Source organism: Fomitiporia mediterranea, assembly GCF_000271605.1.
Source record: "Fomitiporia mediterranea MF3/22 unplaced genomic scaffold FOMMEscaffold_18, whole genome shotgun sequence".
Classification (NCBI taxonomy): domain Eukaryota; kingdom Fungi; phylum Basidiomycota; class Agaricomycetes; order Hymenochaetales; family Hymenochaetaceae; genus Fomitiporia; species Fomitiporia mediterranea.
In genome coordinates this window covers 893,888-921,566 of record NW_006760403.1, presented here as the reverse complement: position 1 = coordinate 921,566, position 27,679 = coordinate 893,888, and the positions used below count along the sequence as shown (strand labels likewise).

Below are 27,679 nucleotides of genomic sequence, written 5' to 3'. Positions count from 1 at the left end.
TTAGGATTTCGGGAGGAAGGTCGACGAGGGCTGACCATCATAACGTCAACTGTATCGCTGTTTTGAATACTAGGCTCTGGTATAGGAGAATATGAGCGTCTTCGCTTTTTACTAGATGTGAATCGATTTTGGGATCCCGACGAGTCACGCTCTTCAGCGTAAGGGGAAAGAAACGTATCGGAAAAATTATTAGCCAGAGGTGAAAAGCGTTGTCGTTCCTCTTCCAACTCGTGAGAGTAAGAGCAATTATCCAGGTCCACTGCTTTACCCTTTCCCTTATCAATCCTCCGTTTAACGGGTAAAGGACTATCGACAAGTTCGGGTGTGTGATCGAAATCTTCATCCTCAAAGGAAGGCGCAGCTTGAGTGAGCTTCCTTGATGGCGTACGAGAAGGGCCATCGATAAAGACTTCTGGAACAAGTTTGGTTTTCGGCGAATATGTCTGACGAGAGCGAGAATTTGTTTGCTTCTGGATTCCGCTTTTGTGTGGTGAAATAGCTAATTCGTCTGCTTCTGAACCCGAACTCTCTGATGCAGTGGATTCTATCCTCATAGGTGCCCTCCTCGGACTAGAAGAATCCCCATGACCTTTCCGCGAGTATGTCGATGTGACTTTAGCATTACGGCCTTCGGGTCCGAAGGATGTAGACCGCGGTGGAGTCTGAAGTTGGAGGATGGGAGTAGGTGAACGTTTGCGAGCTATTGAAAGTCTTCCCTTCGCCTTTTGCGTTGAAGGTGGTTCTGAGATTCCATTCGAAACGTCCTGGCGTTTTCGCCCCCTCTTGCGCGGCAATGGCGGTGGCTCAGGATTAGAGTTCGACGGGCCCTCTAAGCCGTCGCGATCCTTTAGATTAGAAGGACCTTCATCGACATCACCGACAACGTACAGCATGCTTCCTTCGTCACGATCCCATCCGCCCAGTTCGTCTTCGGACTCTTCGTCTGAGACCACGAGTGGACTTTCGTTTACTGAGCTGGAAGCCGCAAGTAAGACTTCATCGTCAGAACCTTCATTTACACCAGAGTTATCAAAAATGTCGAGTTCTGGGGAACCTGACGGTGTTGAAACACGGGAATAATCATCTCGATCATTCCCATAGACATCATCGTGAATGCCTTGTTCGTAAGCATCTTCCTCGTCCCCGGACTCGCGTGCCCCGGATCCAGCTCTTTCGGTGTCGGAGTTGGAAGCAGTAGCGCTTATATCGTAGCTCTCGTCACCCCTCTGATCAAGCACATTGTCCTCCTTTTCGTCTTCTTCCCAACCACATTCCTCGTCATTATTAAATTTCTCAAATTCTTCCTCTTCATCCTCCTCTTCTTGGTCTTCGTCAGGATCTCCAAACATCATCCTCCGTTCCTGCTCTGCTTTCAAGAACTCCGCTAGGTCAGCTGCATCGGCTGGGTCGACCTCGCGTACTGGGGGTAAGGGCTTCGACCGTTGTGATAATTCCAAGCCATCTTCCTCGTCTCCATCTACTTCTGAGCGTGATACATTGTCGTGGAGGTCAGCGAAAGCGTCCAGTTCATCTGGCTCGTCATCCACCGGAGTTAAAGGTTGGCCGTTGTCGAGACGTTGTGCTCTCTCATGTTCATCGGCAAAGTGTCCAATCTCGAACATATTTATTGAGGACCTTAGAACCCCATGATCTTTAATAATAGTTTTCTTTCCCAAGTCGACGATGTCGTCTTCGTCGAGTCTGCGAGCATATTTATCCCCAAGACGCGACCAGACGTCCAAGACACGAAATGAACTGGCGCGTCGCGCCTCGTGAAGCTCTTCTCCGGGCCCAGGATCTGCAGACGCGTCAATGTTGAACGCAGGAGACGTGGATGAAGACGAAGCAGAGAAAACGGAGTGACTCCGCGCGCCCGGGCCAAGCAGAGACGGTGTGCGGGACACTCTTCGTTTCTTTGCTGGAGTCGGAGTGAATGACTTGCGACCAAATGGTCGTTGCACAGGTGGTGAGGCACTGGGTGTCATCAAAGGAAAGCGCGTCGAAGGACGCGTCAGAGGATCCGGGGGCGGAGGCATTGAGGACGAACACGTCGGAGGTTCCCTGTCATGTTTGCTCATCGTCGTCAGAGACGACGTGCCGTTGAGAAACGTCGGCCACGGTCAGCAGGCGCCAGGCGTGCCAGACAGTGAACACCGAAGACAAGGGAAATTTAAACAAGCGCGCGTGCATTTCCTAAATTGGAACGAATGTTAAAGTTCGTGTACATTAAGTAAGCAATCGCATTTACACCTATAACGGTGATGATTTTGCTGCTACGTTCTGTTTCCTTTCTGCATACATCATTCATATCTACCAGTGCAATACGCAAAAATATGTCTTCTCAGGCTGCTCTGAAATCACTACCATCGCCCTTGCGCGATCTCGTTGCCGCCGCTGCTCCGCGCGATGAAGACTTTGGAGAAAATGAGAAGGATAAAGCAGAAGTTTCTGACTGGATATCAAATGTCGCCAAGGGCGATATCGTCAAATCATCGGCTTCGAAGGAGTTAGATGCAACATTGACACCACGAACGTACCTCGTTAGCAATCGTCTTACAGCTGCAGACGTGGCGTTGTATGGCGCTCTTCATCCTACCATCGTGAGTCGTATTGTAAAATATACAAGCATCCAGAGAAGTAAACTCGCATTTTAGTCGCAGCTGCAACCTGCGCAGTATTATTCACACCCGGCCCTAACTCGATACTTTGACCATATCCAAACTCGCCCTTCGGTCCGCAAGGCTGCAGAAACTCTGGCTCCAGCTTTTGCCCATGTAGCTTTTGATCTGGACAATATGCCCAGGCTCGAACGCAAGGCAGAACCACCAAAGAAAAAAGAGAAAGCTCAGAAACCTGTATCCGATGCAGCCGCTGCTCCTGCTGCCGAAGCTGCGCCAAAAAAGAAGGAAAAGAAAGAACCGAAAGAAAAAGGTGCTGCTGTAGACGGTGCTGCTACTGCAAAGAAACAGGGAGGAAAGTCTGCTGCTACCCCTGAGGATGTTGGCGAGCCTGTACCTTCTATGATTGACCTTCGAGTCGGCCACATAGTTGAAAGTAAGATTCGTTTAATAAAAATATCACTGATACTGAGTGTTTATCCAGTCCAGAAACACCCCGATGCTGATAGCTTGTATGTCGAGGTTCGTATAATCGCCATGTAATCATGATTTGAATAAGTGATGATTATTCCAATAGCAAGTTGACGTGGGAGAAGAAACACCTCGAACTGTTGTTTCTGGCCTCGTGAACTACATCCCCATTGAAGAGATGCGGGATAAGTATCTTGTAGCAGTGGCAAGTCGAGTTTTATTACTTTAGTGACGTTGGTCTTGACGCTTTAATCAAGTGTAACCTAAAACCGGCTAATATGCGCGGTGTGAAGAGTCACGCAATGGTTCTTTGCGTAAGTATTGCGATGTACACAGGAAACTGGTCGATATTGACAATACATCCTAGGCATCACTAGAAGAAGATGGAATAAAACGTATCGAACTTATCCAACCCCCTAGTGGCTCAAAACCTGGTGATAGAGTGTATTTCGAGGGCGAGAAGTTCGAAAGTAAGATTGTTCAGTCATTCTTTTCAACCCTCTTCCTAACAAGTTATATTCAGATGCGACACCGCTCTCGCAGCTCAATCCGAAGAAGAAAATCTTTGAAACCATTCAACCAGGTTCGTCGAGGTACACTTGATAATAGATCGTACAGCTGACATTAAAGCTATCAGGCTTCAAGACCCTGCCATCAAAAGAGGCCGCCTGGATCGACCCAGCGACAGGAAATGCGCATACCATCCGCACGGCAAACGGAGTTTGTTTTGCACCCACTTTGGTCGGGGCGTCTTTATCGTGATTCCCTAGAAGAAACAAGAAAATTTGTACACGACTAGAAGGATGTTTACCTTGATATAGATGGTGGCTGTCAATCTCGGCTTCTATTGCAAGCAGAACAAAAAGATGCTTGCGCTTTCCGTATCAGTCAGCAGACTGCAAAAGGTGAACTGGTGAATCGCCGTTGTGCCCTTTTTTCAAGCCTTCCAGAATCGGACAAACCGTGCCGTGCTTGAATGCCAAGCTCTTGTTGAATTTTCTAGGTCAAGTGACTTCATCCTGCTCTGCTAGCGTCAGGCCCGACGCAGTTTTCCAGTCCTGGCCCGGAGCCGCCGCTATAAATACTTAAGTCTAAGAACCCCGCGGCCCGCCTCTCGCACTCCTTCGGTATCTTTGAGAAGTCGCTTAGGATCACTAAATCTCCTCGTGATCACGCGCAATGACATCGTGCATCATCATGTAGAATACTTAACGCGTGGAAAGTATTATAAGAGAAAATGGAGGCATAGTTCGCCCCGTCCAGAACAAACCAATGGGCAACATGCTAAAGAGCTTGCTGCTATTATTTTTCCTAGGCTTTTCTACCGCTGTCAATGGCGCCGCGACGCGTACTTGCACGATCTCGCCTCTTGGGAAGGGTAAAGATGATACTGATCAGGTATGAGCTCGACATCAATTGTCAGGAGGATGTAAATTGACGCACGCTTAGGTCCTGAAAGCCATTGATGAATGCGGCAAAAATGGACGAACGGTCCTGCAAAAGGGAAACTATAACATTACAAGGTTTCTTTCTGCAAACAACGATGTCGTGAACGTACTTACAGTCCTGTTAGGAAAATGACCTGGAATCTTGAAAATGCACAAGTCGATCTATACGGAACTTTGAATGTAAGCTACCACTGTGAGCAAGTTACTCGCTCTCTCATTTGCGTATCTCGTCCAGTTCGTACCGAACATCGAGTACTGGTTAGATATGACGAATACCTACCAAGTCGTTTTCATTCAAGTATGTTATTCTATTATCCACCGACTATTGAATCCTTACAGGTTTTGGCTGCCGATTAGAGTCAATCATCTTGGTTCGTTCTGACAGGGAAGGACTTCGTCGTAGATGCGCACAACGAAGGAGGCATCGAAGGCAATGGACAGGTTAGTAATTGCACTCAAGCCTCGGCAGGAAATTAATATGAAATGCCGTTTTCCTTTAGCCATGGTGGGAGTACTTCCAAAGCCATACACGTGAAGATGGGGACGGAAGACCATTATCCTTAACTGTTTTTGAGGCCGAGCGAGGGACAGTGCGCAACTTCCGCATCCAGTCGCCACCATTTTGGTGCAACTGTGTCGCCAATTCGAAGGATGTACTCTATGACGGCATGATATGCAACGCGACAAATACAAACCCTGCTTTCTTCGGCGAAAAGTAGGTAATTCTGTATTATTCAAGTACGTACAAGCCTGATTAATACGAATTTACAGTATCACTCCGAACACAGACGGTAGAATTATTTACTGTCCAAGAACGACTCCATAATGATAGTTTTACTAGGCATCGATACTTATCGGAGTGACAGTATCACTCTTAGAAATTGGGATGTACGTGCAATCGCTCGCTTCTGAATTCCTGATTACAAGTTCGTTTCTAGGTCACTTGCGGAGACGACTGCTTGGCGATCAAGGGTGTAAGCACCGAGCTTTCCTAGCTACTATACATATTAGACTGAGCTGAGTCTATGTCTTTGTACGAAGAATTCCACAAACATCGTAGCACAAGGCATAACCTGCCGTGGCGGGAACGGCATTGCGTTTGGATCTCTGGGTCAATATGTTCAATTTGTGAGTAACTTGTTTTTACGCGTCGCTTTGGATTTACGGATTGACTATTCTGTTAAGAACGACATTGTGGATAATGTTCTTCTGGAAGACATCAATGTAATCACTCAAACGTTCCTCATAATATGCATTTAATTTTCTTATTTGTATTTTCACTTTAGGTCCTGCGTATCGATGAGTCGATACAGCCACTTATGAGGTGGGGGGTGAGTAAATCAGAACGGATGTTGATGTGGTCTTAATTATCTGATCCTCTGACTTGCAGGTATACTTCAAGTCGTGGACAGGCTCAGTAATCGGAGTACCTCCAACTGGTGGCGGAGGTAGCGGAGGTACGTCACAGCGGTGCTTATTAAAATTCCCTGTAAGCCAATGTTCACAATTTCGTCCAGGCTTCGTGAAGAATGTCGTTGCAAAGAACGTCCACCTCAGTTCCGTGGACACTGCCGTCGCTGCATACCAGACGTATGGAGGTAACTCGTATGTCGCATGCATTTGCACTCTCAATAGCATACAGCCTGTGTGACGGCATATGATGTAAACAGGAGCGATACGCCGTCCTTTTTCAACTTTAGGGACCTGACGTTCGAGGATTGGTCCGGAACTGCAAGCACGAATACACGTACGCCAACCAATTCCGTAGGATATCCTAGCAGTGTCAGAATCTAACACGTCGTTGTAGTGGTCGACCTTGAATGCAGCGCAAACGCTCCATGCTCAAATATCTCGTTCAAAAACCTCAACGTCAAGACTCCGAATAACGAGACTCCGAATTTCGTTTGCGTAAACGTTGAGAGTGAGAGTGGTTTACCTGGTGCGCTTTTATGCCCGATATCGTCATATTTGGTTAACATGTCCTGATCTCGCCTCTTCTGAAATATTTTATTGTAGGACCATGCAACCCTACACCCACGACGACGGTATGATCCATAAATCACATCGAAGGAATCAACTTCTGTCTTTGAAAATGCATGTTTCACTTGATAGACAGTGGTTAACCTGTTGTGTTCCCAATAAATTGAGAGCTCATGCTCGATTCCCCAAATACATGGAACGTCAGCCCGGTAAAGGCATAAGAGGTCAACAGCCATCGAGGCAAGCTAGTTCATTGTCGAAATTCAGATCATTACATGGGAATCGCAGCATACAATACATTAGCTAGGTATCTCATATCTCATAAATGTTCAAAAGTCTTCGTCGCCTCATGCCTCAACACCATCCTCATTATTTCCCCTCACATCCGCCTTCTTAGCATAAGGTATAACCGCATCAGTAGGTTTATCTTTATCCAGTGCCTCACCGATGAAACTCGGAAACCTATAAGAAGTCAGAATCGAACATACACTCAGCACGTAAGTAAGTCTTTACCTCGGCACTCCATCGAGAGTGAGCTCCTGGAATCGATACGTGATGATTGAACAGATCTTGGGTGGTTTCGCTCGTTGCTTGTCACTGAAGCCTGTTCCGACGTTGAATGTCTAATGATATATCGCAAATCAGACTTCGACTATTGGGATATTTATCCTGGCTGACATACCTTCCCTGAAGCCATGACACATTTCAATGCACCCATTACACCTTGGTGCTTCCCCTTGCCAGGAACGTAGCCTGTGACCTTGGCTTCGGCGTCATGGAACGTCTGTAGCAACAAGTTACGTTGTGAGCAACAGCTGCGAGCCACCATCCTGTGAAAATCGCTCACCTTGACTTTCTGCAACGTCGAAGACCTGCTCCCTACATATTGACTTCAAATAATTTCAATTTCAAATCAGAAGGAACGAAAAAATCAAATAAAAGAATTTACTCACGACCCAGGTTCCCTAAGCATAAGTCCCTCCCCTCCATCCTTCTCCACTTCCTTCAACAACTCCAACACATGTTCCCGATTCTTCGCTTTCACATGTTCAACAACATTAATATGTCCATGTCTCCTTTCTCCAGAAAGTTTGGTGAAATTCGACTTCAGCCAATCGAGACGGTCCTCGAACGGTTCTTCTCCCATGGAGGGGACGTCGAATACTTGAAAGGTGATGTCATTCCAGCGTGGAGAGTTGGATGTCTTTACGATGGAGACGGTGCTTTGGAATTGACCGCGTCCTCCGAAGAGCTTGTAAGAAATAAATTTGTTTCGATTGTGAATTTCTTGTAAGGAGATGGTGAAGAGATGACATACTTCTCCGTCCAAGGTTGCATCCTTGGGTAACTCTTTAAGGATTATGGTGAATCTTTACTTGCGCCGAATAAAGGTGGAAAAAAAAACTGTTCTTACTTTCGATGAACCACTTCGGAGGCGTGAACGGATTCCCAAGTCGACTTAGCATTCGCTTCCCGTCCCAATAAACACTGATAATCTCGTTTCAGAAAGAGACGGTAGAGACGGCATATATCATCACAAGAGGAACGTACCGAACACCATCAAGTTTCTCAGAAACCCACCAACCAGTAGGATCGACTCCTTTCTCGAGGTCCCATTTTACTGCGAGGAGGACTTCAACCACAGCCCTGCCATTGCTGCTCTCATCACTCCCATCCTCTCCCTCGTCATCTTCTTCATCCTGTCTGTCCTTCGACTTGCCTTTAGATACAGGTTTACTTCCTCCTCTCGACTTCTTCTTCGGACTCTTGCTGACATCGTCGTCGTCGTCGCCGTCATCCCTCTTCCTCCTCTTCCCAGCGCTCTTACTCTTACTCTTGTTCTTATTCTTCGCATTTGTGGCAGCAGCGCCGTCAGGATCCATATAGCAAATACGCGCATCCTCATACGCATCTCCGAGGACCGAGCGCAGGTGTTTACACGAACGTGCATTCACAGGTGCTCGAGATTGATTTCGCCATGCCTTGAAACAATGAAGCATGATTGATTAGAAAACGTCAGGAGAGCGAGCGGGGTGTGGCTGAACATACAGGGCAAGTACTATATGCAACGGGTAAACATTTATTAATTGCTGGAACGGGATAGAGCATATAGGAAGAAGACTTACCAGTAATAATGATCCCAAGTTCGCTTGATCTTGTACACAGAATTACTATAAATCCCAAAGTACTTTTGTTTAGCCCCCAAGTTCGAATTCGAGAGTCCATGATAGTCTGTGCTAACCTCGTATGCGACTTAGCCTCACATTCCTCCCCATCCTTGAGGTATTTCTTAGGCTTGACACCGTCGATCTCAGCAAGTTCGTCTTTGTCAGACATAGTTATTTGCGCAGCGATGAAAGTATTGAAGGGCTGGCGGGTAGTAGACAGCTGTTTGCTGAAATTGCTGCTGCTGTTCACGAGCTTTTATAGCCACGTCAGGCAACGTGTGGTTGCCTCATTGAGTGGCTTTGACTCAAAGTTGATCAAAATGCAGGGGCAGGGACAATGTTCACGCGTCGGTGTGGCTGTGGTCATGTGCGCGCGTCGGGACCGACGAAAAAATGCGCTCGAAGCTATGCTCGGTACCGACGCGCCACGGTAATGAAGTAACTAACCGATGTTCTTTGTTCATTAACCTACGAGTTCATACATACATAGCATCTAACACAGCAGACGAAAAATGAGGAATACCGAAAACAAACCAAGGACAAAACAATAAAATTATTGCGCTTGTTTAACTGAATACTCAATGCTAATGTTCATGTCCGGAAATCAAAGAAATCAAGAACGGAATGAACATCCCGATAATAATAATCCCCACTCGTACTTTTTCGTTCATTTCTGATGACGAGGGTGATCGCGTTTCTTGATGTGAGACGGGTTGTAAGACGGTCGCGACGTATAGGAATGTGCCTCCCTACAGACGTGGAAGATTTAGGATTTGTTATTCGGATATGTCCAGAAAGGAGGGACGTACAGATACAAGCAGAGCAACTCCCGTCCAGTCACCATCTGCACCAGCGCCAATAAGTCTGAGAAGCCCAAATGACGCAAGGGCACCAAAAGGCGTCGCTGCGCTGAACACTGCAAGGTGTTTCCTACATTCCACCGCCGACAGGGAAGACATCAATGACATAGACAGCGCCAATGCCGTTGGCGCTATATAAACCAACCAATCAACCCATCAGCATCAATACACACGTGGAAATCAGGACAAGTATTAAACGAACCTTTGTGCACCATCAAAGCAAAGAAAACCAACAACCATAGCTGCGTATTCTGTCCCTCACCCTCGCCTACCTTCCTCGGAAGCGCAGAAGCAGCCAACGCGAGCCCATCCGCGAGACTATGAATCACCAAACCAAGGGTCATCGCGATAGCCCTCGGCTTCTCGAACGTACTCTGCTCGTCCGACCGGGTTCGACGATGATTGAGCATTGGTTGTCTAACACCACGATCAGTCCCCGATCCCAAGCCTTCAGCCTCTTCCAACTCCGCTAACGAGATATCGAATTCCTCATTAGATGAAGTAGAGCCTACGGAGATAGTATGTGCGTTGCGTGAATCGAGCGGTGTTGTTCGGGGACTCGGCGAGAGGAAGTGTTTGCCATGTCCATGTCCGTGGGCGTGTCCTGACGTGAGCTGCTCAACGAGGAGCATGAACGAAAAGCCCGAGATGAGGGATAAAGCTATCTTTGGTGCTGGGTCGGAGGGACTTGACGAAACTAACGTCTCAACACCCCTTGTCAACACAACAGAAACCCACTCTATTATTACAATACATCTTGAAGTAATGGCGTCCACTTACTCGGGGATAATGATACCCAACGCTGCACCCAAAAGCAAACCAGTTCCAAGCGTCGACAGTTGTTCAATATGCGTTCCTGCATCAGACATTCAGCTTTAATATACTTCATCGTCCGTCTAAAGATGCCTGCTCACGAGAGAACGTGAAGAACAGCGGCAACATTCCAATCCCAAACGACGTGGCGCCAAGCGCTGCCGACATAAGAAGGACGATTAGGAAGGCCGACATATTAGTTTCCAGTAGGTGACAGAAGAGGATGGAGTGGAAGAGAGAGGGTAGCGGTAGTCAAGGTCATAGCATAGCAAAGAGATGCTGGTCGCGTCTGAGGTAAATCAGACGCAGGTGATGAACTCAGAACTGCGGAGATGCACAAATTGTTCCCGAGCCGGAAGCCATGTCTATACAGTCTAAAAAATGTACTACAAAATGTCCAGTCCAAGAAATATCTCTATGCAAAAGAAAGCAAAGCAAGAAAGCATAGCTAAGTAAAAGTTGCAGAAATTAAATCTCGCTCGCGCTCATCGGCACTGCAGAATGGGGAGAAACAGGCGAGCTGCTCAACCTCTTTGCTCCCTCCTCTTTCTCCTCTTCAGCTCTCTCTTCCTCCTTCTCCCCCTTCTCTCTCGCCTCCCTCTCTTTCTCCTCCTCTTCTACATCCTCCAAGCCCAATCCAGGTCTCGACCTCTCTCCCCTCAACCACTTCTCCCTCCTTTCCTTCCTCCCCTCCATCCACGGTCCAACATTACTAAATTGACACCCACCCGTTTCACTACACGTACATTTCCCACCAAGCGACTCAGGCAAATTCTCCGCGTCAATCTCCTCTAGAAGGAACGGTGCATAGTCCGAACCAAATATGCATACTTTCTCTTGAGTTTCTTTTGCCAGCCAAGGTTTTACGGCTGTCCATATTGCAGTGAAGGTTGATGGTGCGTTGATTATTACGAGCATGCCCATGCTAAAGAGAGCAATATTGATGAGACTAATTGGTTCGAAGGAGTGATGTAGTTGTTGAATGAACTCACGTTTCAGGTAGGTAATCCTGTGTAATCTGGAAAGAATCCCGAATCAAGTTCTTCATCTGCCAGAACTTTCCCAACCTGCAGCAACGAGCGTCGAATCAGCATAACACAGTCAACAATCATATAATCACAATCATAATCAATAAGATATGATTGATCCAGTAGACCGACGTACCCGAAATCTTTAAGATCAACAATAACAAGGATACTATCCACAACTCGTTTTGCAGCATACGACGAACCAGGTAGGATTTCGCGCATCGCTCCTTCCGCAGTTACAAGGATTGTCTCCCAGAATTTTTCGGGAGACATCACTTTGTAGAGTGCTGCGACGTCTGTTCCGCCGAGCGATTGGACGTTTATTGGGCGACCTTTCTGAAACGAAGTTCAGTGCTTAGAATATTATAATGGAAGATGCTTCGTATTTACTTTGTCTGTCTATTCACGAAAGTCAGGACCGAAACTCTGAGTGCAGGGAGTAATCAGCGTACCTTATGATACCAAATCGGCCAATACTTGAAGACTTCCTGTCTCTCCGGATACTAAAGAGTTCCATATTCAATACTCTAATTAGTCAGGACATACCCCAGTGTCTGAACATCGACTCACGTCATATGGATCCAAGTTACGGTAAAGCTGGTCAACACCAACACCCTGCGCAGTCTTCCTCCATTCAATACAATTCTTAATCATAATCTTCGCATTCTTTAGGTTGTATTTTCGTGCCCGTAAGAATCGTCTACGGTAGTAACATCAACTACGTCAGCATCCATGTCAATGCATGGATTCATCCCCTCAACTTGAATAGGGATGAGTAATGGCTAAAAGCGAGAAACTCACAAAAGGACCCAATCATACTGCGTCCCAAGGGAATCTCCCTCATCTGTTATTGCACCTTCCTCGAGGAGCTCTCGTCGAAAGGTATGTAACGCTGCTTCCTGTTCTTCCGTAAGCTCGGGATGCGTGCGAATCGCGGTAGGTTTCTCAGAGGACATTCTGTTCTATTGAACGAGTAGTGGTTATTCTGTGTGTCGAGGACAGCTTTGAATTTCGCAAGACAGGGAGCTCTTGAAGGAGCAGAAGACAAAGAACGGGAAGATTGAGAGATGGTAGAGCATCATGATGGATTCTCTCACAACGAGGTGAGCCGCGGCGCGTGTTTGCATCGCCCATTTCCGCGCCATCACGGATAAGTACAAAAATATAATATAAATGCTGACGTTAAAGAATTACCTCCAGAAAACAAACGCAAATTAAACATCGACACATCTACTACAATACGCAACCAATGAAGAGAGAAAAGGAGAATGCGTCAAAATCATACTGGTGGCCTCGTATTCCTAACAAGGACCCGCACGTTATTCACGAACGCACGAATCAGTTCGTCATACGCGTCTCTTTCCAGCGGTGGTGCGTTCTCTGCGCCGCGTACAGCTGCTGTGGAGAGCAGAACAGACGGCCGTGCGAGCTCAACTTCCAGTTCATGCATGATTTGTGGCTGACAAGAACAAGGCATAATAGTCAACAAATACTTTCTCAAGGACATTATTGTGATGTGTGTAACAACATACCTGACCACCGGGACCAGACGTCTGCGTAACCTGTGTAAGGTCAATAACAAATTCCTCATGCGAGTACGACATGCGATCCTTTCTTCGCGAGAACGAGACAGAACCAACCGGATGTGGGACTACATTCTCAATACATTAGAAAATCATCCATACTCGCAAGCAATAAATAACGAAAACGAAAAACTCACCTGGAATCTCCATATTAACACTAACCCGCCAATCCGCATTATTCTTCGGACTAAAGATATCCAAGTTACCCAATCGTATTTTCTTCATACATTCCTTCACGTCTCCAGTTTTCTCATCTCGGGTGACGCGAATCTTGTCCGAGCCCTCGGACGGGTAGAACGAATCAATAAGGTAAGAATGTTGGTATCGAATAGGTGAAGAGGGATAGTCTGGTCGGTGTGAAGATGCTTCGAGCTGGTTGAGTCGCTGGTTGAAATGTTTGTGTTGTAGCTAAGAGTGTCATTTGTTCAGCACATGGGCCAGCTTTCATGTCAAGATTTGTGTCGTACCGCTGTCATGTTAGATTCGAACCTATGGTCATCGCTAGAAATAACTTATAAACCATCAATTCAACGTTCTGATAAAAATTTTACATAGAAATTGGCAGGACAGCTCACTCGCTTCCGAACGAACAGGGAACGCAACACGCACGTTGTCATCCCGATATTTCAACAAGCCCAACTTCGCCTCCACCTCCACCTGTCCATCCACATCCGGTCGAGTCCTAATACACTCATAGATAAAATCTGCAATCTCTCGAATGAACTCATCAAGCGGCTCGACGCCAAGTATAGAAAGCGATAACGGCTTCAAGTTCGTGCCCATCCCGTTCGTTGCAGACGTTGACGTGGACGGCCTGGATGACGAATAACGCGTCCTTTTAACAGCGTTTTCGGGAGATGGTGAACGTTGTCGTCGACGGTTGGATGAAAGATCTTGAGCGCCCGCGCTGTCTGAGGTAGCACCGCCGTTCTGCATATGATTGCTCGGGACGGAGCAAGTGAGGAATAATTAGAGTTCAAGGCGCAAACGCGCGTGTAATCATGCTTGGCTTTCTCTCTACTACTATTACTACTACGACTATTACTATTAAATTTTTTGCTCTCTTTGATCAATGGATATTACTGCAAAACGAGGCGTAAAGAGGAAACGTGAATCGTACGCAGAACCTGTGAGTAACCGTGTTTTGCAAAAGAGAAAATACATTTATGATGAATCTCATTCAGGAGGAAGGCAACCTTCCAAAGTTACAAGCCAAACTTGTTAGCTACCCTCCGATTCGTCAAGTATATCACACAATACTGACCAAACTGCACGGTAAGGATAGCATCACGGTCTAAAGGCTGTTAAGAAGACATGCAAGAAAGCCAAGGCATTCGAAACACAAAGAATAGTGAAGAAGTTGAAAGACGCAAAGTGAGTCGTCATCCGTCTTCGTTACGCTTAATGTTCTCACTCATATCCTGTCTGGCGACTCTGGCCACGCCATCTTTTCATTTAGACAAGCCGGAGGTGAAGACATCACTAAAATTAAAACTCTCGAATCACAACTCGATTGCCTTAAGGTAAGGTAACTTCCAATCAATCAAATTGTGAATTACTAGTCGTGTGACCCACAAAAGACTGACTGAGCTCTGGATTGCAATTTCGCAGCACATAGACCTCGAAGGCATAGCTATCAAGGCGCTTCGGTCTAAAATTAAGAAGGACGCACTCCTGTCTAGAGATGAAGACTGTCAGGGAGCTGTAGAGGCCGAGCTGCCGAGCTCAACAACGAGCAAACCTGCTGCAGATGTTGGCCCGCCTGAACGCACGGTCGTCGAGAGCCGACTAATGAGCTCAAAGATCCTGTCGGCGGGGGTTACCGATGTAATAGCGTCCTTGAGGGCGGTGCTTGATGCAAACAGGCAAGAGACGCCAACGGCCTCGGATGCACGTCATAGTGAAGACGGTGAAGATGAGGAAGTAGCACCGATGAAGTCAAAAACAACGACATCTGAACGAAAATCTGGGGTGAATGAACGACCAAGCTCGGCAAGCGATGAAGATGACGAAAATGAAGACACCAGACAGGAGGCGGAGGAGGACAACGACCAAGCTGCATGGACGGGCTTCAACGATGAAAATCTCAGCGGATCTGAACGGGAGGACGACGATGAAGACGAAAATTGGGACTCAGACTCCGACTCATCCCAAAACTATGATGACCGCTCAAACATATCCGACGATGACGACGCCAGTTCCATCTCTTCACATTCCATATCGCCACCAAGGACGGGACGAACAAAGCCCATTCTTCCCAAAGAGAAATTGAAAGGCAAGGCGGGAGAATCGACGTTCTTACCATCTCTCGCCATCGGCTTCATCAGCGGCAGCAACTCAGACTCCGACTGGTCTAATGACGCAGAAGCTCGCAAAATCGCGGACTTGCCCGTAAAGAAGAACAGAAGAGGTCAAAGAGCACGGAAAGCGTACGTCTTCCACCCCCCTTCCTAACTCAATCATACCTAACTTACTTTCTTCTATTTGCGGAATTATGTCTTTATATCTTTATGTCTTGTGTGCTATGGAACTGACACGCGCGTATGTTTTCTGTTTTCGTTTTCATTAAAAACAAGGATCTGGGAGAAGAAGTATGGAAAGAACGCAAATCATCTTCGGAAGCAACGTGAGAACGAAGTGAACGCCGCTGCACGTGGGGCATTTCACAATTCCTTACCTTAAAAAATAACTTACATAATGATAAACATTATTTGAAATTTATTTTCCCATTTTTGACCAGCAAAATTTATAAACAAAATTTGTAATTTTCTTAAGACAAAAACTATAAATTATTTTTAATATTTATCTATTTGTAATATCTTTAAATAAATGGAAATAATAATCTAAAACATAATTTCAAAACAAAATTAGAAATTTTCTTTTAAATTTCTTCATTACTAGTACAGAGGAATAACAAAAAATTCAAAAGAAAATTTCTAATTTTGTTTTGAAATTTTGTTTTAGATTATTATCTTTATTTATTTTAAGATTTCACAAATGAAGAAATGTTAACAATAATTTCTAGTTTTTGTATAAAGAAAGTTTTAAATTTTGTTTATAATTTTTGCTGGTCAAAAATGGGAAAATAAATTTCAAATAATGTTTATCATTATGTAAGTTATTTTTTAAGGTAAGGAATTGTAAAATGCCCCATGTGCTGTGCGCACGGCGTATGGTAAACGTGGTGGGCCAGGGCAAAGGGGAGGAGGCGGAGCTGGGGCAAATAGAGGAGATAAGAAGAATACAATGCGGGGGAATGTCGTCAGAGGTCGTGGTCAACCCATTTCCTCAGAAACACATGCAACACATCCTCCCCATCACAAGGCGCATCAAGTCATTCAAGGACGCGGCCGAGGTGGCACCCGTAAAACCTACGAGCAACAACGACAACATGCAGCTCAAGGCAACAACGAAACGAACGCTCCATCGAACGTGCATAGTACTACTCCTACTACTCGCCCAACAGGCGGCCAGGTGCAAAGTCATGACGACCACAGCAAGCCATTGCACCCTTCATGGGAAGCGAAACGGAAGCTGAAGGAGAAGTTGAACCCCGCTATCGTGCCAGCTACAGGGACGAAGATTAAGTTTACTTGATATTAAATCAGGATCTTGCCGAGTTCAGGTGTTGACGTTCGTATGCGATGGCTTGTTTGCCTATTTTGTGTGCTAGATATGAATCGTATTCTCTCACCTTCCATGGCTTCTTCAGGGACATTTCCTTAACGTCTTGTTGCATACAGATCTCTCATGATCGCTAGGATCTTCAACTGCTCGAATATAGTGTCCTCTCTTAGCTCGTGTTAACAACGAATCACAAGCATTATACTATTGCTTTCAACCAAAAGATCTATTCGCTTCAGGAACTTAATACTACAACGCGAGTTTAAGACAGCATGAAACATTTCCATTGATTGACAACATAAGACGAATACATGGAGTGCAGATACATGCATTATTGCAAAACAACAAAGCATTGCGACAACATAATGGCATGGCCAGCATGGAGATAGTCAGATATTTCCGTGGAGCCTGACATTAAAAATATAAAACTAGCAATTATTATGCACCGGGGATCACCGGCCTAACATTAGCAGCAGGACGCTTCCCGCTATTTTTATCCCTGCAGGTATGACGCGCAGATCCCGCTGCTGCGTTAGAGACTCGGCACTCTCGCGAACACCTGATACACGATAGCTTCGTAAGAAAAAGGCTGGTTGAGCTCGAAGAGGGATAATGCATACCATGTAGCGCTACAGCACGGACAGCGTGGGTAATCCACGCCAATTTTCCCGCATACAGTGCACACACACCTTGCGCGAAGCCGAGAAGCACTCTCCGCAGCGGCTAAGGTTGGGTTGAGCGTTGAAGCACCTTTCGATTGCGTGGCATGTGCAATTCCAGGTGTAGGAGGTGAAGCATTCTTCCCCTTGTTTTTCGGTGCTGCGGGCCGAAGGAAGGTGCGAGGTGGGTGAGATGCTTCCGGTGCTCGCAGAGTAGCCACCGTACGGGTCTCGTTCGAAGGACCAGCATATGAGTTGGCACGGACGTGTACTGGTTTCCTTAGCCTGTCAACGTCGGTGTGCGTAACCATTTTTGGGGAAGTCGCGGCACGTGCAGTTGCAAACCGCCTTCGTGGATCAGGATGAAATGGGTTTGTTGCATCGCTCGTCTTTGGAGGAGACGAGCTGCGACTGATAGAAGGAAGATCGTAGTGCCCAGCCGGTTTCTGGAGAGGCCAGAACGTCTCTTCTTCCTCTTCGATGTCGTCGTCCAGAGACCAAGGAATCGCGAATGAACGCAACGAAGAAGTTCGCTCGCGCTTCGCAAGGGTTGACGAAGTAATCGAAGTAGGTACGTCGGTAGATTTCGTCGGAGTAACGACTCGTGTGACTAAAGACCGAAGATGTCCCTCAGCAGAGCTCGTGAGACTAAATGCCCCGAGCGGGGAATAATCCTCCGAAGCACAGTGTATTGCGGGAATCGGACTAGCTTTTGTAGACTCCAGAGAGAGCTTGACCGGTCTGTGGACCGGTATTTGAGCTGTACTGGAATACGATGAGCGACGGGCTCGACGCTTCTCGGCGGGTGAGTCGCTGGAGCCTGAGCTCGTAAAACCATTCAGCGGAGGCGAGGATTTTGGGAATGCCACCAATCTCGGTGGAACACCGTCTACAGGTGTCGTAACGCCCGATGATGAAGAGGAGGTAGATGACTGGTAATCATACATCGTTGAGAAATACATGGTGGGCGGGAGAGGCGTCGGGGGTACAGCGGGTTAGCAACGCAAACTCTCCTACGACTTGGTATATTTATATAAATCAGTGGACATACCAGTAGCATTGACTTCAAATGGTCTGGACGACCTCGGTAGTTTGCGTCGATGACGCGAGGGTCATCGGATAACTCGTGTGAGCAAGGGAATAGCGTCATGGAGAGAACTCGAGATAATTGGTTCCGTGAGGCTCACTGTGACCAGGAATCTATGAATGCACGTTCGCTATCCTGACGTCGATGGAGGGCTGAGGGGGTCTTCGTCCTTTTATCTGAAATGAAGACAAGCTTCTTTACACGGCACGAGCGATCCTTCCTTGAAATTCCTAGATGACGATAATAACTCAGTGAAATTGTGTCACACGACACGCAATTCATCACGAAGCATACGATGAGAAAGAGGGCACAGGTGTGTTCCGTAACTGTGAACCTTGAGCTAGTGTGAAGATCCGTGGCGAACGTAACGATGTTGTATAACGGAAACCCTGCGTTTGGCGATGAGTCCAAATAGTCTGGCGCCAGCGAAAGTGGTGGTAGGAGAAAAAGATAAGGTGTTGGGTTCATGCCTTGGCGGGATGGGTGCATTTTCTATACGAATTTCCTTGGCCATAAAATGATTAAATTCCGGTGAACGTCATGGCTATAGCATAGCATAGCCTTTAGGGTTTCATCGGTCTAGACTTTATGATTACGTACCGCACCCTCGGAACACGTCATTTCAATTTTCAATATTTTCTTATCTTCAGGTTCGTCTCTCTGTATCTCTCGTTCGACGTGACGGTTTTGCTGTAGAGATGAGTGCTGAACAAGTTGAGTCTATGGGACATCACACGTTACGAAATCAATGGGATTTCTCACTCTCACTCTAGCTGGGGTTTATTTTTTTCCGGGCGACCTGAATTTCATGAATTTCGCCGAAATCAAGGACCTCTCCAGCGCGAAAGTGTATCAGTCGGCCCTTTAAAAACCGTCAGGACCGGACTTGCCCGTTCCATGACATGAGTCTTCAGGGCTATTCAAATGCACCTAGCCAATTGAGACGTCTTGTGTTCTTTAGGTTATTGCCTATCAGCGCATTAGCTACAACGTTCTCTTGGCTTTAGATCCATGCAAGTATTGAATTTTTAATTTAGTCACCTTGCGTCCCTTTCGCACTATCTTACCTAGAGACTATAATTTGGCGGACTAAAAAGGTCCGGAGTTCTGAATTGAATCAATCCTAGGACATTTCAATCCTATATTGCACCTTTGCGAACTCCGGAATTCGGCCCGACAGAGTTATTATTGGGCACGAAGCCTCGCAATCAGAAAAGCCTTCCCGAGGTCTCACAATTTGGCAAGTGCCTTGCCCTGTGGACCTTCAAGTTGTGGTCGTGTGACGCTATAAAACTGGTCTCTTACTGGTTGTCGTCGACATCCGCTTACGTTCCGCAGAGGTCGCATCCTTCATGTAAGAGGTTCTAGATCTACGAGATCTTTTGTGTATGTATTGCGGCTGGCGATTTGCCGTAGAAATCCTGATACTACTTTTGCTATCGTTTGTCGGGCATACGGCATACTCACCTCGGCACAAGCTCATGACTAACGGGAAGTGTAATCTGGGGAAATATCCACATTTTTAGTTATACCTGTGGGTAAACTACTAATGTTCTTTTCCGTTATTCAAGCTTCTGGAATGTCTTATGACATAGCTAACCCACTTGCTGTGCTCTCTTTTATCCTCGTGTTCAGAGTTGCCACAGTGAGAAACACTCCGTTGTTCAGCTGATAAAGCCGTTCAACACAAACGCGGGAGGTGCACAATAGCATGATGCATGAGTGTTGGTCTTTTGTATTTGATTCACCTGTTACGTGAGTCCACTCACCCGTCTTCCAGGTGCGGAACGCCTTCAAGTATACTTTTGGGAAAAGATGATCCGACTGGATTCACAACGCCTCCGAAGAGAATAGCCCCAAGATCCTTTCTGCAAGATAGATTATAGAATCCAGGAACTGGCAGGAAGACAACACAATACAGTCGGAGTAGGTATTACGCACACATATGCTTCTTGCTTTCATATGCTGTACCTGCATTACGAGGGTGTAAGGGTGCTGGGAAGGTTACCTCATCGCTCTCCCCAGTCTGCTTCGCCTTCCAATCATGAGAAAGTGGCTGAATCACAGGCAAGGCTGTTGTACGCCTTATTCGAGTTCGAGACTGCGGTTTCTCTGCCAGTCGAGCGCCACTCGACGTGTGTGAAGCACACCTCTCTCAATGAGTTCGTGAGTGAGCTGTGAGGCAAGGTACTTACTTAGTTTGTTAGATTCTTCACGGCTCATTTGACACTTAGCCTAAAGTGAGCATTGCTTCGCCAACTGATCGTCTTTCATTTCCGTAAGAGCAGTTTTTGCTTGTACACAGTACAAGATTTTGAAGTCATAGGTATCTGAGACACGCACAGAAATCTTCAAGTTCGAAGGTGTGTGCATATGAGCCCAATTAGTGTGTTCGGGTGACAAAGGACCCAGGCTGTGGCAGTATCATAAACCATGCAGCATCCACAATGAAAAGCATTGCATCATGCCACTGTCTTGAGTGTCAAATGTCAGACGAAGGGCTTTTGGATACATCATTGTAGAGGAAGGTCCGATTTAGGTAAAACAATGTGTCCTTGCATTTGTGTAGCCGGTTTGGACGGTTGTGAACGTGAACATTAAGTTTGCTCACATTGTGCAAATGCATCTAGATAGCTCGGTTATGGTATTCCTAATATCTCACATTATAGATCCTGGTGTCATGAGATAAATCAGTCACTTCCAAGGGGTTGATTTGCAGGTCTAAAATTAGATCCTACCTAATATTTACTCAACTAATCAATTTGTTTAGGTATGCAAGGAGCTGTTTCACGGGCGCATCGAGGGATACAACATCGTTGTTCGACCTTAAGAAAGATAAGACTATCAGCAAGACACAGCCTTCGGCACGAATTATCGCTCCTCTCACCATTCGGTTTCTAGCAGAATAACCTCAACTTCTTCATCGTACGTGACGTCCTTCGTCTGCAAGACAAGATACAACGCTTCTGCCGTATCACTCCGCACCTGTTATCGATGGATCAGAAGACTAGAATCGAGCGTACTTCACATGGATATGTATACCTTCGGATAAGGATGCAGAAGGAAGCGTTCTAGGTAAGTTACCGCTCGTTTGCCGATATCTTTTGACGTTGTACCAAACAAATTGACAACACTAGATGAGAAACGAACACGCATAAGAGTCAGTTTCCATGTATACGACGGGGTGAAAGGGTTAAGCTGACATTCTCATTGATTCGTCTATTCTCTGCATACTTTGCAAGCGATTAATATTCCTGGTTGCAAGTTCCATGAGCTTCGTCACCCTGTAGAGCATTAATGAGTGAAAGCCCAAGGTACTCGGGTTGTCCTTACTTTTCCGCGGCCAAATTTTTCTCTTCTTCCAGCAATGGAGCAAGTGCGCCGCCTTCCAGCAAGACATTAAAGGTATGCAGGACCGGGATGACCATGTTGTTTAATAATGGGTTTTCAAATGCAACTGTTAGGAGATCCGAAACGAAGCTATACAAGTCGTACGAGTCTGGTTCAGCCAATGCAGACGTCGTATCGTGCGTTGATGTGATTGGGAGACTATGTGCATAGGAAAGAATAGCTGAAGAAGCAACTTGTTGCTACGGGAATCATTAGAAACTTGGTTCTGTAAGGGCAAGTGACTGCTTACCGTACTACTCGTCTTGCTGCCAATACTCAGCAAAAGACCTCTTAAAATTGGCTGTCGGTACATAGAAACGTCCAAGAATCGAACGGCGCTCGGATAAAGCCAAGTACCATCATTCCAGCCTACACGTTCTGCACTTTCGAGCAAATTTCTGAAGTGGTCCTTGCGTTGCACACTCCATTTTTCTCCGTGATTGAACGATGGGTGATCGAGGTGCAGCAAGGCGAAGAACACGTCTCCAACACATTGTCTGACGTTGTCCAACCGCTCGACGCCTTGCTTCAGGATCATTCCGATTGTCTGGTGATAGGTGCTGAGAGGTAAATATTGACTATATTTCTCCTCGGTTTCAGCCCAGGAAGGAATCGAGTGGGCCTCGATACTCCGTGCTTCGCGAATCAGCGATTCCATCACGGAGTAAATGCCCTTCAAGCACGCCAAACGAACCCATGAGCCGACATCGCCCCGTTCGTTGACAGTGTAATCGTCAAGACCAGCAAAAAATGCCTGCCATATACGATTCATCGTTTCTGGAGTGATATCTATTGAGATACAACGTCTATAATCAGGATTGGATCGTCAAAGCACTGATAGCTTACAAATATCTAGCTTCGGGGATATGCGCTGTACTACGTCGGCCAGGGATGTATAAGCATTGCGCCTTGCTTCCACGTCTCGGAAGAAATTGGGTGACTAAGTTCGCTGTTAGTTGCTGCAAATAGGGCGTCTTCAATAGCATACCTTTGGATTGACTGCTTCCAGCAAGCAGTGAAGCGCAGAATCGAATCCGTTATTATAGGAATAGTAGTCAAAGCAGCCCAATACGTGACCCAGACTCTGTTGCATGATCGCTGAGCCTCTTCCCAATTCCTTGATCAATGTAAAATCGGGAATAATTCAAAAGACGAGTCTATAAGTTGATGGCAGTTACTCATCTCTTGACATCTTCAGAGCAATCCTTCAGTTGGCTTAGTGAATGCATCGCAGCTGCAGCCGCCTCTTGCACGGTGCTGTTTCGGTGCCGTAATCCTTGTAATATTATAACCCTCCAGTACGGTTCAATCGATGTCATTCGTAATGAATCAGACTCTTCGGATGAGATTGAATTGGCAATGACATAGCATGCTGCTTCCGTAATAACGTAGTTCCGTGGCGATGAAACTACCGAAGACGCAACGGAGTCGATAGAATGGAAAATCTATAAGCGTCATTAGCGTATCAAATAAATCAAGTAAGTCATTTCCACCTTGCGCCGATACCGTTGTGCATATTCCACATCCTTAACCTCCCGTATTGCACCCGCGAGCTCGCTCAGAGCTAGTAATCCTCCATGTATGTCTGACGTATCCACAGAACGAAGAAGGGCCAATAATGCATCCAGCACTTTAGGCACTTCATTTTCTAGATCTGTCTCACAGACTTTCCTTAGAGATTTTGCTCCCAAGCGTCGCATTGCCGCATCCCAATGGCGTAAAGTGATCTTTAAGAGGTGATCCAAGATTGGCTGTCGGTACTCCTTGTAACTTTACCTAGTTAATAGCATACTCTATTCAATCGAAATATAGCGATTCACCGATATACTTCAGGTGCTGCAACTAGGAAAGCGTTCCGCCTAATTCCGACCGAATAGAAGTCGATCACACCAATGACGGCAATACCATGCGGAAACAAGCCCTGCAGGATAGCATGTTAACAACAATTTACGTGAATCTTCCGGATCTTCTACAACTTACCATACGACCAACGTTTTCCTGGAATGCGGCACTAGCAGCTCTGCGTATGTGTATCTCCCTATCAAATAAAGCTACAGTAACAAGATTCTGCGCCAGTTCAACGGCATATGGCTCAAGCGCCTCCGTGCTTCGCGTGCGAGCGAGGGACCACAGAACATACGCCGTGGCATCGCGAACATTGGAACCGACTGAGGAAGAACCTTTCTGTACGTCAAAGTACAGAGCCTGATGTGCAATGAACAGATGATCAAACGCGACCAAACCATAAGGCTTAGAATGAAGATACCTTCGACATCCACTGTAAAATATTCGGAAACTGCGCGTCCGGTACCAGATTTCTGCGGGCTAATTCAGCGCAAGCGAGTGTTGCACCGTGCCATGGATGCTCCGCGGTGGAAGGAAGAGTAGACGGTGTTGCATGAATCCCATACACTGAAAAGTGACCCAGAATATTATCTATAATCTGATCAACGAAAGAGGTTGGGAGCCGTTCGGAGATGTTCGCAATGCCTTTCGCAGCAGACCAGCGGACTGAGGTATCCTACAAGATGTCTTATTGTACTCCGATTAAAATGTTGATAGGGCGACGAACACCGACCTTGTCCTGCAATAGCTCAAAAAGCTCCCCAATTGCATCTTCAACCTGGCCAGGCACATCATGTTCACCATCAACATCATCGTCTAGTGAATATTCTTCCGTTCTCAAACTTGGTTCAAGAGACTTTGCTGAACGTCGCGATGAATTAAACCATCTACAAATATTACGAGTAAACGCACCAGTACTTCGAGACTTTTTGGATCTGGCAGGTAGCAATCGACTCGCGGTTCGTGTGATACATTTTGTGCGTAATTTTCTTATGACAGTGTTCTCCGCTAGGTGCTGCTCACGGGTAATTTCGTTCACTAAAGTTTGGAGACGTGAGATGTACGGATGCAGTATTTCCATCGGTCCGGACTTGGTTATTTCTGCGATCACTCTTAGTGAACCGATGGTCTAAGTGATTGAATAAATTAGTTAAGTAATAAAAGAATTTTGGCGGACGAGGGTCGGCCAAACCTTGAACAGATTAGGCGATTCACGGAGTTCTGCCTCAAAAGCTTCCAAGAACGAAGTCAAGAGTGTGGAAGTATCCTTCCTGAGACACGATTCAGCCTTTATCCGAGTACCAAGGTGCCCAATTACCTCATGTAGAGTCTAGAAAGCAAGAGCGCAGCACCATCTCTTTCGAGGCCTGGTTTGTCCAGTTCAGTAATACCGATTGTCTGGAGACTTTCGGCTGTAGTCACGGAGTAGTCGCCATCGAATTGTGCAAGGTCGAACGGCAGCATGCAGACCAGCGACGTCCAAAGCATCATTATATATCGAATTACCCATGCATCTGGATTGCTTGCCGGACCATCCGAGTTTATGTATCTGATCGCTATAGGAAGGTCGGTTATTTCGTGTGGAAAAAACCTAACTAAATGCTTTTGGTTGAGCTGATGATGAACATGATACAAGAAAACGCACACCTATTGTCTTGTAACCGCGAACTTTAACGAAGACGTATATGGCTGATGCAAGCCTGCTCACTCGAGCGAAGGAGTAGTCTCTAGAATGACCTGAACTATATTCTTGCACATGATGTCGGAAGGCATTAACGACAGGAACGATAAGTTCTTCAAGATGAGGATCCAATAAGTAAGGCTGTTCCTGATAATAATTCAACTATCCGAGTGTCAGGCATGCAGCTCTTCCAGCGAATAATGAGCAAAGACGCTACAATTTGTGTCAATTTATCCAACCAGGTTATTTCAGTTTTGTCCTCTTCAGGTAAGGGCTCGACCGCAGGTGATACGGAGATCAGCCTTTCCAAAAGACTCGATACCTCGTCAAACTTATCAAAGGAACTCAAGAATTGCGGTTCAGCAGGTGCTTCCGAGTCATCCATAATCTGAGAGCAAAGACAGTCGACGGGATTGAATTCGACTTGGAGAAACCGTGGTTTGAATATCTTATGATCCTGGAGTACTGGCAAATGCCGACCGTCTTTCCCACACATCTGATCACAGAATTGACATCCCAGTGCCCACGTCCTACGTATCTTTGCACTTACTATCATTCTAAAGCATACAGGTTATAAACCCGCTTCTCTTTTGGCAAAATTCAAACCGAAGCCTTCCATTCCTACCAGAAAGACATAGAAAATAACTTATTATCTACTGGCACTGACTATAATAGGGCGGCGAGACAGAAACACAAGTAAATCCAGCCGCACAAGTTGTTGGCCCACTACAAGCCAAGAAAATCCATACGCTCAATATTGACATCAGGGTCAGGATGAAATACAACTTACGTGTAGCCAGTGCCTCCACACTGTCCCCACTGAGTCTGCAAAGGACCAGTAGCCGACGTGCTCGTGGCTGGTGCACTAGAAGTCCTCGAGACGGTGGTCGACGCAGGGGCAGACGTGGGGCCTGCAGGGCTCGACGCTGGTGCACTACTGCTGCCTGGGCTGCCTGCAGCCGACCCACCTTGTCCAGGGAACGGTCCCGCAATGCTCGTCGTAATCGGTCCCTCCTCAATGAAGATTCCAGACCAGAACCAATCCTCTGCATCAGCATCCGTCCCGCCATTCGGCAAACGCAGTTCTCCAATGTGCCAATCCTCCGAGTTTGTGGAGGTCGACGCACTCACTGGCGCTACGACCTGCGTGAGCGGGTCCGAGCCAGTAGAAGCCCACAGACCAACGGTGTTCGCGCCGAAGTCGATGTCGTAGGCAAAGTTGTACCAGGTACCTGCCTCCAGCTGTGTAGACCACTGCGTCTGACTGCTGACGTCCCATCTAGAAAATTGTACCGATTCCGAGACAAGTCCGAATAAGCATGGATGCAATCGTCGGCTTGACACAGCAAACGGAGGTACTAACCGCAACAAATTATCTGTAGTCCCCGCTTCGCCCGAGATAAGTCCGTACTTGATTTCCGTGAAGTGGCTCTACGAGACGAAACGAAAGACACCGTTAACAATACAATGCAATTAACAACGGCCTTTTGCTTCCGAAGATATGAATATACCTCACCTCAAAGAACGCAATTTGATGTTCGAATCCCGCGTTAGGCGGATTCGTCGAAGAAGTCGAAAGGGAGAAGTGGTAATACAGGTGTCCCGTTCCGAGGTTAGTCGAAGTCTGAGGAATAATCTCGGATCGTTCCATGGTCTGCCCATTCCAGAACGCGGTTCCATCCTGACAACAACGCAAGATAAAAATATGAAACACATTCACACTCATGCAAATTCTGGGAGTGGGAGGAGGGACGTACAATGGTGATCTTGATACCCTGAGCATCACTCGTATCCGCAGGGTTCTTGAAGCTAGGCGACAACTCTAGGTACTCAGTCGTAGCTCCCGACCCATGGATGTACCACTGCCACGGTTGAATTTGGTTTGACCACGACCCTGTCGGCAAGAGTTCAATTACTCAACGTTCGTATTTGACGACACGATGAATGGTAGGACTCACATTTGTCGAAATTCGCGACGGTAGCAGATGAGTTGAAGATCCCACTCCAAATAACGTTACCAGCGCGAACGGATGCAGCACCCAAGAGCAGAGTAGCAAGAGCGCCCTTCATCGTGAGCTTTCAGATGCGGTTTTTAGGTTACGAGGATGGGTATACGCTTGTGCTCATAAAGGCTTTTATAACAAACGCAATAAAACAGGTAATTACCCCGCCTGCGGCGACTGGATAGACATCGGTGAAAATGCCTCATAATACGTCGTATTGCGGTTCTGCCTCGGATTTGAGCAATCTTCTTATATGAATGTGTCGGCGACACGAACAGGGCGGGACCCGTGACCATTAACGAAATTCCATTATTACCTACAGGTGACACGTCAATACGAGTATTCCCCGAGGACCACAGGAATCCTTTAAAACAAGCGCCAACCCTTCAAGTGTTAATTTAAGGCTGAAAAAGTTGAATAC

The 27,679-nt window shown here is 46.5% G+C and overlaps 11 protein-coding genes across 11 annotated transcripts; 4 read left to right on the top strand and 7 right to left on the bottom strand.

The window, feature by feature from the left end:
* The first annotated feature begins 2,284 nt into the window (after positions 1-2,284).
* Positions 2,285-3,940, top strand: FOMMEDRAFT_24110 (uncharacterized protein). Its single transcript, XM_007271542.1, has 8 exons — positions 2,285-2,600; positions 2,655-3,054; positions 3,103-3,140; positions 3,196-3,294; positions 3,347-3,403; positions 3,457-3,559; positions 3,613-3,672; positions 3,727-3,940. The coding sequence occupies exons 1-8, from the start codon at positions 2,334-2,336 to the stop codon at positions 3,849-3,851; spliced, it is 1,149 nt and encodes a 382-aa protein (XP_007271604.1). The 5' UTR covers positions 2,285-2,333; the 3' UTR covers positions 3,852-3,940.
* Positions 3,941-4,348: 408 nt separating this feature from the next.
* FOMMEDRAFT_143555 (pectin lyase-like protein) lies at positions 4,349-6,703 on the top strand. The gene is made up of 17 exons (XM_007271838.1): positions 4,349-4,487; positions 4,539-4,612; positions 4,663-4,717; positions 4,773-4,835; positions 4,895-4,978; positions 5,038-5,252; positions 5,309-5,328; positions 5,379-5,425; positions 5,476-5,511; positions 5,579-5,665; positions 5,723-5,761; positions 5,824-5,868; positions 5,928-5,994; positions 6,055-6,142; positions 6,208-6,284; positions 6,345-6,476; positions 6,554-6,703. Exons 1-17 carry the CDS (start codon positions 4,362-4,364, stop codon positions 6,586-6,588), a joined length of 1,290 nt encoding a protein of 429 aa, XP_007271900.1. The 5' UTR covers positions 4,349-4,361; the 3' UTR covers positions 6,589-6,703.
* A 161-nt stretch (positions 6,704-6,864) lies between these two features.
* Positions 6,865-8,954, bottom strand: FOMMEDRAFT_143554 (DNA ligase/mRNA capping enzyme; the record flags this gene model as incomplete). The annotated part of the gene is made up of 11 exons (XM_007271837.1): positions 8,760-8,954; positions 8,644-8,688; positions 8,567-8,576; positions 8,069-8,499; positions 7,932-8,005; positions 7,836-7,867; positions 7,471-7,769; positions 7,365-7,407; positions 7,200-7,301; positions 7,031-7,140; positions 6,865-6,979 (listed from the first exon to the last, which is right to left on the bottom strand). Exons 1-11 carry the CDS (start codon positions 8,852-8,854, stop codon positions 6,865-6,867), a joined length of 1,356 nt encoding a protein of 451 aa, XP_007271899.1. The 5' UTR covers positions 8,855-8,954.
* A 237-nt stretch (positions 8,955-9,191) lies between these two features.
* Positions 9,192-10,604, bottom strand: FOMMEDRAFT_143553 (Zinc/iron permease). The gene is made up of 5 exons (XM_007271836.1): positions 10,460-10,604; positions 10,326-10,401; positions 9,748-10,259; positions 9,495-9,676; positions 9,192-9,434 (listed from the first exon to the last, which is right to left on the bottom strand). The coding sequence occupies exons 1-5, from the start codon at positions 10,551-10,553 to the stop codon at positions 9,270-9,272; spliced, it is 1,029 nt and encodes a 342-aa protein (XP_007271898.1). The 5' UTR covers positions 10,554-10,604; the 3' UTR covers positions 9,192-9,269.
* A 154-nt stretch (positions 10,605-10,758) lies between these two features.
* Positions 10,759-12,369, bottom strand: FOMMEDRAFT_130071 (CRAL/TRIO domain-containing protein). The gene is made up of 7 exons (XM_007271835.1): positions 12,188-12,369; positions 11,957-12,086; positions 11,839-11,889; positions 11,777-11,785; positions 11,523-11,722; positions 11,351-11,425; positions 10,759-11,283 (listed from the first exon to the last, which is right to left on the bottom strand). The coding sequence occupies exons 1-7, from the start codon at positions 12,340-12,342 to the stop codon at positions 10,827-10,829; spliced, it is 1,077 nt and encodes a 358-aa protein (XP_007271897.1). The 5' UTR covers positions 12,343-12,369; the 3' UTR covers positions 10,759-10,826.
* Positions 12,370-12,665: 296 nt separating this feature from the next.
* FOMMEDRAFT_97783 (mRNA capping enzyme) lies at positions 12,666-13,752 on the bottom strand (the record flags this gene model as incomplete). The annotated part of the gene is made up of 5 exons (XM_007271610.1): positions 12,666-12,845; positions 12,919-13,037; positions 13,107-13,377; positions 13,437-13,480; positions 13,545-13,752. 5 exons carry the CDS (start codon positions 13,750-13,752, stop codon positions 12,666-12,668), a joined length of 822 nt encoding a protein of 273 aa, XP_007271672.1.
* A 289-nt stretch (positions 13,753-14,041) lies between these two features.
* FOMMEDRAFT_32285 (uncharacterized protein) lies at positions 14,042-15,651 on the top strand (the record flags this gene model as incomplete). The annotated part of the gene is made up of 5 exons (XM_007271561.1): positions 14,042-14,098; positions 14,255-14,343; positions 14,429-14,492; positions 14,581-15,398; positions 15,546-15,651. The coding sequence occupies 5 exons, from the start codon at positions 14,042-14,044 to the stop codon at positions 15,649-15,651; spliced, it is 1,134 nt and encodes a 377-aa protein (XP_007271623.1).
* A 521-nt stretch (positions 15,652-16,172) lies between these two features.
* FOMMEDRAFT_143550 (uncharacterized protein) lies at positions 16,173-16,652 on the top strand. Its single transcript, XM_007271834.1, has one exon. It carries the CDS (start codon positions 16,216-16,218, stop codon positions 16,564-16,566), a length of 351 nt encoding a protein of 116 aa, XP_007271896.1. The 5' UTR covers positions 16,173-16,215; the 3' UTR covers positions 16,567-16,652.
* A 379-nt stretch (positions 16,653-17,031) lies between these two features.
* On the bottom strand, positions 17,032-18,214 carry FOMMEDRAFT_32283 (uncharacterized protein; the record flags this gene model as incomplete). Its single annotated transcript, XM_007271560.1, has 2 exons — positions 17,032-17,152; positions 17,283-18,214. 2 exons carry the CDS (start codon positions 18,212-18,214, stop codon positions 17,032-17,034), a joined length of 1,053 nt encoding a protein of 350 aa, XP_007271622.1.
* A 3,008-nt stretch (positions 18,215-21,222) lies between these two features.
* FOMMEDRAFT_114941 (TBCD protein) lies at positions 21,223-25,640 on the bottom strand (the record flags this gene model as incomplete). The annotated part of the gene is made up of 18 exons (XM_007271833.1): positions 21,223-21,324; positions 21,382-21,472; positions 21,543-21,623; positions 21,673-21,922; positions 21,973-22,518; positions 22,576-22,669; positions 22,718-22,856; positions 22,912-23,174; positions 23,223-23,499; positions 23,550-23,650; positions 23,710-23,934; positions 23,996-24,250; positions 24,308-24,435; positions 24,487-24,703; positions 24,767-24,845; positions 24,893-25,169; positions 25,222-25,417; positions 25,473-25,640. The coding sequence occupies 18 exons, from the start codon at positions 25,638-25,640 to the stop codon at positions 21,223-21,225; spliced, it is 3,489 nt and encodes a 1,162-aa protein (XP_007271895.1).
* Positions 25,641-26,041: 401 nt separating this feature from the next.
* On the bottom strand, positions 26,042-27,325 carry FOMMEDRAFT_97385 (uncharacterized protein; the record flags this gene model as incomplete). Its single annotated transcript, XM_007271579.1, has 5 exons — positions 26,042-26,534; positions 26,619-26,686; positions 26,772-26,936; positions 27,013-27,149; positions 27,214-27,325. 5 exons carry the CDS (start codon positions 27,323-27,325, stop codon positions 26,042-26,044), a joined length of 975 nt encoding a protein of 324 aa, XP_007271641.1.
* Between the last annotated feature and the right edge of the window lie 354 nt (positions 27,326-27,679).